At 37.6% G+C, this 12,639-nt stretch overlaps 2 protein-coding genes across 3 annotated transcripts; both read right to left on the reverse strand.

The window, feature by feature from the left end:
- Nucleotides 1–15: 15 nt before the first annotated feature.
- LOC307117939 (calcium-independent phospholipase A2-gamma-like) lies at nucleotides 16–10,132 on the reverse strand. Of its 2 annotated transcripts, XM_079803212.1 has the most exons (10): nucleotides 9,455–9,599; nucleotides 6,521–7,967; nucleotides 5,691–5,840; nucleotides 5,441–5,598; nucleotides 5,135–5,229; nucleotides 2,446–2,617; nucleotides 2,299–2,356; nucleotides 2,013–2,207; nucleotides 1,735–1,930; nucleotides 16–606 (listed from the first exon to the last, which is right to left on the reverse strand). In XM_079803212.1, the coding sequence occupies exons 2-10, from the start codon at nucleotides 7,829–7,831 to the stop codon at nucleotides 344–346; spliced, it is 2,598 nt and encodes an 865-aa protein (XP_079659338.1). In that variant the 5' UTR covers nucleotides 7,832–7,967; nucleotides 9,455–9,599; the 3' UTR covers nucleotides 16–343. The 2 variants fall into 2 exon arrangements, with proteins under 2 accessions (XP_079659338.1, XP_079659337.1); XM_079803211.1 differs by having other exon boundaries at nucleotides 6,521–10,132.
- LOC307117940 (uncharacterized protein) lies at nucleotides 9,843–11,453 on the reverse strand. The gene is made up of 3 exons (XM_079803213.1): nucleotides 10,816–11,453; nucleotides 10,388–10,573; nucleotides 9,843–10,183 (listed from the first exon to the last, which is right to left on the reverse strand). Exons 1-3 carry the CDS (start codon nucleotides 10,936–10,938, stop codon nucleotides 9,992–9,994), a joined length of 501 nt encoding a protein of 166 aa, XP_079659339.1. The 5' UTR covers nucleotides 10,939–11,453; the 3' UTR covers nucleotides 9,843–9,991.
- Nucleotides 11,454–12,639: the final 1,186 nt, after the last annotated feature.

Consider the following 12,639-nt stretch of genomic DNA (forward strand, 5'->3'; position numbering starts at 1 on the left):
AGTAGTGTGCAATTAGTTTGATCAAAGAAAAGTGCATTTTTATTTAATTACATAAACAGTATTACAAATGTAAAACAAAAATAAATATATTAGCGAGTGTATACATATTGACATTCATACAGAATTCACATTTACATATGTAATGGTTTCATGGAAAAAGTGCACAGTACATTGTCTAAAATGGCTGCATATTTGGACGTAAAATACTGATTTGATTTGTAACTTCTCTAAAAATGATTTGTAACCTGTAAAACATGAATTTTGTGATGCTCTTGTAATTACTTTTCATCCAGACAAATGCATACATTCAACTGATTACTCGTCAGCACTGTGTAAAGTCCATTCAAGCCCAGCGCTGCTGCAGCTCCCACGCTTTCCCACCGATCCAGTCCCGTGTTTTCCATATCGCTGTGCGCTCTGCCATCAGCACATCGCACAGACATTCCAGTTTGGGTCGGTTCCGGTCCAAGTACAGCTGTGTGTCTTTCTTCAGCTGTTGAAGCACTTCAGGCCTGCTTTCATCCAGTGTCACGTTTGAACTCAGCATCGGGTTGAGGCGAAAATACACATTCGGTGATAAGAGGTCATCCAATAGAGTGTGAACACCTAAACATGGCGATATGAACAATATCAGCACCTTAGTATATACAAATGAGGGCTTATTCAAGTGTGTGCAAAAGAGCACCATTTTGACCTGCTTAATGCATGTAGTGTCAACAATATTATTTAGCTTTATTTTTAGAATTACAAATAATTATTTAAACGTACATTTATTCAGTTAGCAGATGCTTTTATCCAGTAATAAGTAATTATTTTACCAGTCACAAAAAATAACTTTAAATGAATAATTGTAAATTAGGTATTGTGCACAATTAATAATTGTACAATTATTTGCTGTAATATTAATAATAGTACAATTATCTTCATAGAGATACAAGACTAACACAAGAAAGAGAACATTTTAAAATGATTAAATAATGGTAACTTTTGTATTATGCACTAGGGGTCTAATGATATATCATGTCACAATATATCGTAATACAAAAATGCAATGTATATTGTGTATAGTTCACCCAAAATGAAATTACTGTGTGAGAAAAAATTTTAGTTTACAGAGTTTTAGTGTCAGTACTACATTAAACTACTATATAATGTTGAATATAATGTATAATAATGCAATGGGGGAATATTTGTGGGTCCTGAAAATGCCAAATGTCTTATGTTTCCAGTAAAAAGTGGCCTACATTATTTTAAATATATGTAGAAATAGTGCAAGCATATTCGTCTAAAATAATTCTGTATTTTCAGCTTCAGAATCATGAATATTTTTTATTCTGGTGTCCCCATTGTCCTGTGCATCGGGTTACCAGCACCAAGTTCAGGCCTATTCATTTCCACAAATTTAGTATTTTAATAAAAAGTAAATTTTTTGTTAACCTTTTACCATATGTCTTGGAGTATCGTAATAATATCGTATTGAGTTCAGTATCTTGATTTGTATCGAATCGTGACGTTAGGGTATCGTTACACCCATATACACAATTAATAATGTTAAATGTATTCTCTGTAATATTAATAACTGAATCTACATAGTGGTACTAGTCTCACCACAAAATAACTTTTTAAATGATTAAATAATTGTAAATTGTGTATTTTGCACAATTAATAATTGTAAACTTATTCTCTGTAATATTATTAACTGTTCAATTATACTCATAGTGGTACCAGACTAACCCTCAGTATCGGTGGCACTGCAGATCAGGTTGCTGATTTTGGCTCTCAGACTAGTGGAGGTTGCAGGCCCTCTTCTAGCGTTGTCATAGCGACCAGTTCCCAGCGACAGCACACACTGGAAGTGCTGATTGGGCCACAGCAATCGGCTTTCGTGGACAGCCAGAGCACAGGGGTTATTGAGGATAAGACCACCATCCTGGAGAAAAAAGATGGGATAAGGTCTGGATACAAGTATATTTTGAGTCCTGAATTAGTTGACTAACATTGACTGTTCTGACCTGGTGTATGTCACCGTGGAGAGGGAACTCCTGGAAATATCCTGGAGCAGCAGAAGAGGCGCGGACAGCCTGCCACAGCCGGTACCCTGATCCTCCGGGATAGCGGCTCAATCTTCCTGGAGCATGGTTATAGTTGCGGAAGATAAATGCTTTCGGACTTTTCCCCCAGTTCACTACGGCACTTACAGCAGACACCTGTGTAAGAAGGGAACAGCAGTCAGGAGATAATGAAAATCTGGATTTTAAAAGTAAGTTTGAAAAAGACAGAATGGTATTTTGGATTCACCTTTGGGCTCAGCTCATCTCTCGCTGTTTTAATTAAAATCTCCTTCCCCATCTTCTCCCTATGATGAACATATAGGAATAGTTAAGAAAGCATTACAGGCATTGATACAGTATAGTTTATTACTTCCACTGAGTGTTTAAATCCAACCTTAAGATCATCTCCCATGTTTCTGTGTTGTAGTAGGAGTGTGTCCAGCCCATCTTCACTGTACCAACCAGGGGGTTTTGTCGAAAAACGTCTGTCCCAAAACGATGATACATCTCTTCACATTCATCTAAAGAGATACGAGCTAGACCCAACAAGAAAGCCAAAACGGCTCCTGTACATTAAACACAGAAAGAAAAAAAAAAAGAAAATTAATCCTGACAATATGATCAAGACCACGATGTGAAGTGGAGTCTTGTATTAATTTAAAGGTCCCATGGCATGGCATTTTTCTATTATTTTATAATGTTTCCTGAGGTGTACTTATATTGTTAGTATGACTTTTACATCATAAAATGTCATAATTTAGAAATAAAAGGCATTTTTTCTATACTGCTGTTTGCCCTGTGGCTGAATGCCCTGTTTCAAGAGGCGTGTCTGCTGTGAGACTTCAGTAAAAACGCCCACTGTTGTGATTGGCTGACATCTTTGCATTTTAAATGAGCGGAGGGGGCGTGGTTTAACGAGGTCTACGAGGCACGAGCAGGCACGAGCTTCTGCCAGAGAGACGGATGGACCTGAGTTCACTTCACATCAGTTCTCAGCATGTCTGAACTGTTGTAGTTACAGCATATACTTCAGGTTATTAGTCTATTTCTAGCCGGAGGGACTGTCACTCATGTCAGAAAGTTAGTAACTTTAGTAAATTATGGATCAGCGCTGACTGGAGACGCGAACCGTTTAGAACGATTCAGTCCGATTTGGTGAACTGATTCGGTTCACTAAAAAGAACTGGTTCAAAAGAAAGATCGTTCGCGAACCGGACATCACTAATGTACCAGAGACGGAGCTCAGCGATTGCTAACAAAGTTATTTATAGTAACTACTGAGTTATGAGAGCGCTGTCAGTCAGCGCAAGTTTATTGTGTTTGTATCTGAGAGTTCTGAATAAACACGAGTCCCAGTCACGCCGAGTCCGTCTTCATCATTATTACCAACTTTGTAACACATGCAAAGTACCATTACAGTTGTCGAGATGAACGAGTTAAAAGTAAGTGTTGATAATAGCATTATTTTTAAAATAAAATAAAAGCGTCAGTGACGCGCGTTGAGTACACAGCGCAAACAAAGACACAACAGCAGTAATCGAATGTAATCCAGTTTATTGTGGGGCTAGGCTGGCTAGCCCGAATATGCTCACGCTTACCCCCTCGTCTGCTTAATCTCACGCCGCGTTTGGTGCCTCCGCTGTGGGCCAGATGCAGTACTGGGGGTCGGGGATGTTGAAGGCCACCGGCCAGTGCAGCCCGAGCTTCGGCGTGTGTGAGGCTGATGTTGAGCAGAAACTCATGACTGTATGCACATTTTAGAACCGATAGACGCGACGAGGACGTACAAAAACACTGACTCACAAGATAGAAAACACGAAAACACCGTTCTGTCTGGAGAGAGAGAAGCCGCATTGTGTGCACGAATAATAAATAATTCGCTACACATCAGAAATCACTGATCACAGATCAGAAGGAACTGAAAAAAGACTTCTGTTTTCATTTGTACATCCAAACACTGAGAAACTGCCAGCATTCACTCGTTCACAACCCATGATCTCGCGAGCGTTTGCATGGGCGTGCCAGATTCTCTGGGTGTCGGAAAGGGAGGAAACCGTTCCTGCTTGGACGTCAAACCAGGAGACTTCAGGATTGGCTCGTCTGGCCTGTCATTTTCTCAAAGGCAGAGAGAGACAGCCAGAACTCGGGTTTACACCGATCAACATTTCTATCCACTTGGGGACAATATTCAGGCTAGGGGAACTCATATTAATGTTGAAAAACCTCATAAAATGAAAATTTCATGCCATGGGACCTTTAAGGGTTTAAGGGATGTATAATTAAGAGGTTAATTTTGTGAGAATGATTGTACATTCTCCTTATTATATGGCTACTTACCCACCAAATAAATAAAATAAATAGACATGGAATACTGATTTTAGTTTTATTAAATACTGAAATTATTGTATTATATGAGACTTAAAACTAACAGAAATGTGTAGGAAATCTATTGCCTGGAACAGTGGTCAATTATTATACAGTATAGAGGTCTCAAAGCTGTGATTGACCAATCAGAATCAAGTATTCCAGAGAGCTGATGTAATAATACACATAATTATAGAGTATAGTCAGTATTTACTTTATATGTACACTGCTGGTCCAAAGTGAGGTTGGTAAGCCTCTTGTGCTCAACAAGGCTGCATTTATTTGATCAAAAAAATTCTCAATATTACCATTTGAAATGACAATTTTCTATTTGAATATATTTTAAAATGTATTTTATTCCTGTGATACAAAGCTGAATTTCCAGCATCATTACTCCAGTCTTCAGTGTCACATGATCTTCTAAAATCGTTCTAATATGATGATTCGCTGCTCAAGAAACATTATCAAATTATTATCAATGTTGAAAACAGTTGTGCTGCGTAATATTTTAATGGAAACCGTGAATAAATGTTTGTTTCAGGATTCTTTGATGAAGTTTAAAAAACAAGCATTCATTTGAAATAAAATCTGTTGTAACATTATAAATGTCTTTACTGTCACTTTTGATCAATTTAATGTGTCTGTGCTGAATACAAAAACTTTTGATTGGTAGTGTAAATATGTTCTGTATCACTAGAATAAGGGCTTTGCATTATTACCTGTGCTGACTCCACATATATAGTCAAAAAGTTGATACACTCGCTTTCCTGTTTGAGCCTCCAGCTGTTTGAGCACTTGTAGTGGAACTAACCCTCTGTAATGAAAAGAAACAGATGTAAGTAAAAGCCATCTTGGCATAAACATATTTCTCTGTACAAGTGACAAAAATATTGGTCATAATTGTTATATTCCATAAAATTGCTCACAGATCCCTAAAAAGTTTTTCGGAAGACCTATTGGATCATATTTCTTTCAGTTTTACAGGCAAAAACTAGAGAATATTGATTAAATGTGGTGTTTCCTACTTGGTTCCACCTCCATCAATGGAAAGCACTCTGATCCCACAACCTTTGACTGGATCCACATAGCCAATTAGAGCAAGAGTCTCCCTAATGGCTTCTTGAAGTTTTTCATTCATCCAGTAGATCCGGCGGCGTCTAAGGAGATGCAGTGCTGCCTTTTCCTGGATTTCATCAAATAAATTAATTGAAAAATCTGAATTTCTACAGTTCCATATAGAGTATTTGGTTTTAAGGGATTTGAGCGTTTGTATACCTGCCACACCACAGCCTTGCATGCTGGGTGCTGAATGAGGTGAGTGTTCAGTTCCTCCACACAAGAAGTGATGGATGACGGTACGCTAGCCTCTTCCAGCCTGTTCAGTAGAACTCTTGTCATCTCATCTTCCTTTCTCCTCCTCAAAACCTAAAAAACAGCTTTCCTGCTATAATCAATCCATTTTATTGACTTGAAAGTGTAGATACAGTGCAGAAAAAAAGCTTTCACACAGGATACACTAAAAGAAATGATTACAAAGAAACAACAAGTAACACATTGAACTAAACATGAAATTTTGAAGAAAGTTTCTTGTAAAACACCTTTATAATGTCTTTTTTTTTTACAACTCTGAAAAATACATTTTGACAGTACAGTAGCAAATGCAAGGGATGCACCAGTATTAAAATTCTGTCTAATACGTCATCGCTGATACGCGATAAATATAATTCTATACTATTTTGTATCCCCAAAATTTTCTACAATTTAACAGCGTTACAAAATGATTCATATTTTTAAAGATTACATTAGCGTTAGATTACGGTAGAGGTAATCTAAATATTTTAAAAAATAGAGGAAATCAGCATGAACAATTAAATATCTAATATCGACCAATACCAATCGCTTAAAAATCTCTAATATCGGCAGATAGCCGATATGGTACCTATATCTTACATCCATGGGATATGGACTACAAAAAAAAAAAACCTTTTTGTAGTCCTTTGTCAGTCTTCACACAAAACCAAAGAACATATGAAACTCATATGAGTCCCAAATGCTTGATTCGAGGTGTTTGATTAAAATGTGATTTCTGGTCATGCAACACTCACCGTTTTATCCAGCATTTCCTCTGGGGTCCTTGTTACAGTTGTATGGTCACTACGTTTGCTAGAGCCCATTCCCAGGTAGCTGCCCACAAAGCCAGGTAAAGTTGAGGGTTTCAACAGGCACTCCAAAAAGGACACTGATTTTTCCTGGCTCACCATGTCCTCAGATGAGCCTCTGTAATGCACTGTGTACAGCTCTCCACCCACCTCCTCATTCTCTGAAGCTGAATATCCTTTGAAGTACCGATTAACGTGGTTGGCCATGTAAGTGTAATTTTCCCCAAAGCTTGTGGTGAGGCTGCTCATGTGGAACAAGCCCGGAGATTTGGGCTGAAGAAGTGAAGTAGGGTCTTCAGTTTTGTTTAGAGGGTCCAGTGAGACTGAAGTCTTCAGGATGTTTGTCTCAGTATGTGACAACTGGTGATCAACATTTGGCGATTCCTCAACAGTATCTGCTACTTTTGCCCCAAAGTATCGATTGACGTGACTGGCAAAGTGCAGGTATAGTTCTTCCCAGGAACTAGATACATTGTTATCAATCTCTGGTCTTGTACCCAAACTAATGTTTTGCTGAGTTTGCTCAGTTTCCCTACAAAGAACACTTTTATTACCCATATCTCTTCGCTTTCTGCTTCTAGACCTTCTGAACCCATCATCTGATGATACCTCCAGATGGATTTGCTTTCCTGGATTTCGAGAGAATACAGAGTTAATGTGATTGGCCACATAGCTGTACGTCTCCCCAAATCGGTTTGCCAAGGAGCTGATGTGGAACAGCTGTAGTCCAGGATAGGCCGAGGTCAGAGGTTGATTTGAGGATGTTTGATTGACCTGCTCAATGGAAGGCGTCCCTATAAATGCTCTGGATTCTCCAGAGCGTCTCTCTCTCTGAACTCGTCTCGGTGTTCTGGTAAGTGGTTCCTGCACTGCAGATATCAACTCATTCTGCCCATAATCTATCACAGAGACCTGTTTCTGCTTAAAGTACAAGTTAATATGTTGGGAGAGACGATTAAAAGACTCTCCTAATCTCAGCCGTTCTAAGTTCAGCCGAAAAGTATTCCTGCTGTTCTGGGAAACTCCAACGGGTGCTTCTGCTTTGAATGTCTCTCTACTGGAGGTTGAGTATGAATGATAAATCTGAAGGCCCAATCCATTCTCATATTTTATATTACTGCTAACTGCTCCAACAATTCTTATAGTTTTTATTGATCTATGATATTTGAGAAGAATTCTCCTTGTAGATTGAGGTGAGGAGCAGATGCTCCTGACAAGGTGAGGCACATTTCTGATGTTTGTGAGGAGATACTTCATCTTGCACAGTTACCAGAGCTGCCTTGACGCCAGGTAAGTGACCTGTGTTCTGTCAAGATACCAACCCATCAATGACGCAGATGATCTGAATGAGGACCGGATGAGCTTCAGTAGCAGAATCAGAATCATGGAATGTCTAAAATGCACAGAAACAAACATAAAAACATATACAAATATTTAACCATATCTGTATTTCTGGTGATACAGTATATTTAAGAGCAAAGTCAGTTTTTGAACTTATTCCTACAAACAGGAAAATCTATAAGAATCAAAATAATGTTTCATAATTTAATCCAGTGTTGATTTATGTTTGTACGCCCCCTCCTGGTCAATTATGGAGGTCAAGTAAATAAATAAACAAAAAAAGAGAGCAAGAAATATGTCAAAAATAAATAATGAAATATGTCAGAAATGCATCCATATCTAATTGTCTAACTTGCTTGTTGTTTAATTATTAAAAGTTAAATTAATGTTTTATTATTATGGCACTGCAAATAAATACTCCACATTGGAATACGTTGAAAGTTGTACTTATGTTTCTAATTTATAAATAATGATTCATAAGCAAATCTTCTGTCAATCATACACAAAATGACAGAAAAAAAGTCTGAGCCAATTAAATTCATAAGTATGACATCCTTTCAACAGCGTTTTATTAGCTCATTCTAATTAAGCCCTTAATTCAAAAACCTCTTCAGGGGGGTTTGCAGAGTGAATGTTATATATAAGCCATTCTGTGAATGAGAACAGCCTGACTATGCTCAGAACTGTGAAATAGGACACCAAAGTTTAGTACTTCCATGAACCTCCAGTACATATTTAACGGTCCCGTGACAGACAGAAGACACATGTCACTTGTCTTTGTTGTGATCTGAGGACTGGCATAGGCCTTTGCGTCATGTTGTGTACATTCAGTTCCACAACATGTCAATTTCCAACTTGGTCACATGGAATCACAAAGTCCACTATTTAAAATGCCAGACATTGTCACTAATAGACCAAATCACTGCATTCTCATTTGCAATTTGTTCATCGCGTAAAACATTAATAGTGTGTTAATGTATTGTGACAAGGATGACCTTAATGTATACCATAAACAACTGAGAATTTAAATGCTACACAAACTTTAGCATCTATTCCCAGACCTATATTCATCATAAATTATAACTGCACCTGTAATGAAATGAGGAATACATTTTCATAACAGATAATATTAAGAAGCAATACATATTTTAATAGGTAACACTTTAAAATGTTTCATTCATTTACATTAGTTAACCACACTAGTTATCATGAATACTACTTTTACAGCATTTATCAATCCCTACGTTCACGTATAACATTTTTTAAAGATCAATAGATGTATCCGTTAACATTAATGCACTGTGAACATGAACATTTTTTGATTTGAGATTTTTGTGACTATTCTGTAAATTGAAGGGGCTTCAATGATTAAAAATGTTCAACTTAAGTAATGATTATGACTTGTCATCATAAAAATGTTTTATTCTCCACCAAGACAGAAGGTCAAGTTAAGTCCAATACAACAAACCAGACTTAACCTTGAGGGCGACTTGTAGGTCTTGAAGCCCTAGAAAATAAAGTCAATATATTTTGTCTTACCTTTCGCGCTCTCCACTTCTGCTGATATTGAATTCAAGGTGTTAAACAAATGCTCACTTTCCTTCCAAAACACATATATTGCTTGGATTACTTCCTGTGGTGTTTACACTTGTTTCTGTTGTGGTTTTAAATCCCGCCCTACTCTGAGGTTCAAACCCTATTGGTCGGTTTAAAGGAGTGCGGACCAAACCCCTGGACATTCCCCATTTAAACACAATCTTTCCTACCACATCCCAAGAGTTGATGACTAGCCAGGAGGTGTCTAAATTTAGGAAACGAACCCTCAGAGTTGTTCAAAGTGTCAACACTTCAGTGTGAGTAATTGACTATCCCCTCAGTATAAGGAATTTATACAGATATCCCATTGTTAAAAAAACAAAAAAAGTTTCGTTAAAGATCTTAATAAAAAGATAATTTATTCTGAGCACATGTGGATATTACAGTTATATTCAGACTTTTTTAAATATTAGATAAACTTTACAGTAACAACAACTGTTATTAATGATCCATTGACATGATATTAGAGCATGGAGACACTTATGTCTCTTTTTTAGCACAGCGTCCAGTGGTGCAGCCCTCTCTGCCGGTCCACTTCAGTCTGTTTCTTGCAAACACCCCATACGCGTGATCCATTACAGGCCTGATCAGTGGGAGAGAGATGAACCGTCCAAGCCAACCCAAACCCACCGCACCGTACATGACTGTAAAAGCTGGCACACCACGATGAATCTGCCATCAGAACAAAAGGCAGCAAGGATAATTAATAAATCACATTTAGGTATTGCGAATTGTATTGAATTTAAACACCATACAAATGTTTAATAACGTTTTAGATTGAGGAAAACTAGTGAGAACACCCCAAATGTATAAAATACTGAAACACAATGCTATTGAGATTTTTCACATGATAAAAGTGTAAAACTGATCACTCACCTTGTTATTCGTATCAATCACTGTCATTTCCTCCATTGCCATCTCATAACTGACTCCATATTTTGTCCCGTCATATTCTGGCAGTGAAATGTCCACAAAATCTACATTGTCTGCTCTCTTTCTCTGAAGATACTGAAGAAAGCTAATTTCTTTAACACATATTGGGCATTGTCCATCATAGAGTACCTATGGCAAAAAAATATGACACTTAATACACATGCTTATGCCTGGGTGGACAGATCTCTAGGTTGTTGTCTTCATTCTTGACTAGTCACTTACACGCAGTGACAAGAAAGTAAATGCGAGCATGAACTGCAGTAAAACGTGTATAACTTTACGTTTATGTATACTGGGCTTCCGAACATAAACTAAGGTCATTGCTAAACAATAGCGAGATTAAGGATCCAAGAGAGAAGTGTTCTTCTCACCCTTATACTGTCAGATGATCCTCGTCCTCTCTCATGAGAGCAGAGCAGTCGCTGTGAACTAACGACACTCGTCCTGGAGCTGATATAACGTAAAGCTCCAACCAAAGGTATCCTGACAGCCATTTCAGTCAAATAAATGGATTTGAGTGACAGAACGCACTATATCAAATCTCTTCATGCACGTTATGATTTGACCTGTCCGGATCCGATGGCTGTTAGCCGATAAGCTAACTTACACAACATATTAAGTAACGTTAACATTTAAGACACGATTTTTCTTTCTCCCCGCCCCCCTACTTTTTTTTTCTTTACCGAGTGTATGCAAGCATGTGTGCTGGAGAGAATGCTGGAGAGAATTTAACATTCATTGCGTATGAATTGTGGATAAACACCAGTGAGTGCACACGTGAGATCCTCACCGACTCCACCTTGTTGACTTTCCAAACTAAAAGTCCCTCATACTGTGCATTTTAAATCTCAAACTAAATTTCAGAAATGTGTACACCACGTCTAAATTAAACATATTACCTTCTCTCACACTTAATAAATGTTTTAAACACCTAGGCCGGTTTTCCAGGGTTTAAATTAAAGGGGCTATATGCGTTTTTCTGAAATTTAAACTCGCGACTGACACCTGTGGCCAAAAAACAGAACTGCTCTTATTTCCTACTCGCTCTCGCAGCGGTGGTGACGTCACATCCGCAGACAGCGCGGGAAAAAACGACCCGCCAGAAAATAGGGAAAATAGGATACAGGCTTATAGGTGCACCCAATGTGAGCGGACAAGGTGTCAGTATGCTCATCAGGAGATGTTTGAGTCATAAATGGTAAAATAAAAAGGCTATTGTTACGTTTATTTTGGGGAAAAAGTTGCATATAGCCCCTTTAAGACAGTAGACAACATAAATCTAGAAGAGTATTGTCTTAAAAATGGCTTTCTAAAGAACAGTTTAGTACAGAAAACACCTGGACTATGAAGTCCTGAACCAAAATAAACAAGATTAAAGACCAACTGTGCTTATCTGAATTAGCATGACTGAGGTAGCCTATAAAACTGCCTAAGTGGAACTGACATGCAAATTTAAGGAAAACAATGGCAGCAGAAAAAAATGAAATAAATTAATCTTCACTGAACAAAAGAAAACTTTTAAAGCAAATAGCAAAGAAAAACTGCACACATCAGCTGTGGAATCAAAGAAAATTAATGCCTGGAGGTCTTTTTGTAATTAAATGCAAATTAACATACATTTACAAGAACAGTACAACTTCTGGCAAGATTGAATCAACAGCTTTATTAGCATATTATTAACATAACGTTTTGTGAAATCAGTGGGTGTTGAGGAATAATATAAAAATAAACCTCAAAAGAAAATTCTGCTGACACCATAAGAGAGAGGTTTAAGACTGGTGGATGACCTGCAAATAAATATACTGACCAGTTTGATGAATTACTTAAAGGTGTATTATAATTGAGAGCCAGCAACCTTTGAAGAACATACCAGATGACCATGATTTCCTGGAGGAAGTCGAGCCACTCCAAGACTAAACTGAGGCTTAAATTAAATCTACAAAGAGGCAGTTTTAACAGATTAAAACATTATATATATATATATTTCACTGACATGGTCCAAGTAATCCATGAATCTTTAGTCACAACAGTAAACTGAAGATAAACCTGCCTCCTGGTAGATTTAATTGTGGCCACAATGTAATTCTGGAGCAGCTCTAGTCTTCCTCCTAGAAACCATCTTATTAAACTCTGGGCTAGACCAAGTCTAAGACTAATTTTAAACCATGACAGAAAGCAGATTTATATTAATCTGG

This window comes from Gobio gobio, assembly GCF_949357685.1.
Source record: "Gobio gobio genome assembly, chromosome: 21".
NCBI lineage: Eukaryota > Metazoa > Chordata > Actinopteri > Cypriniformes > Gobionidae > Gobio > Gobio gobio.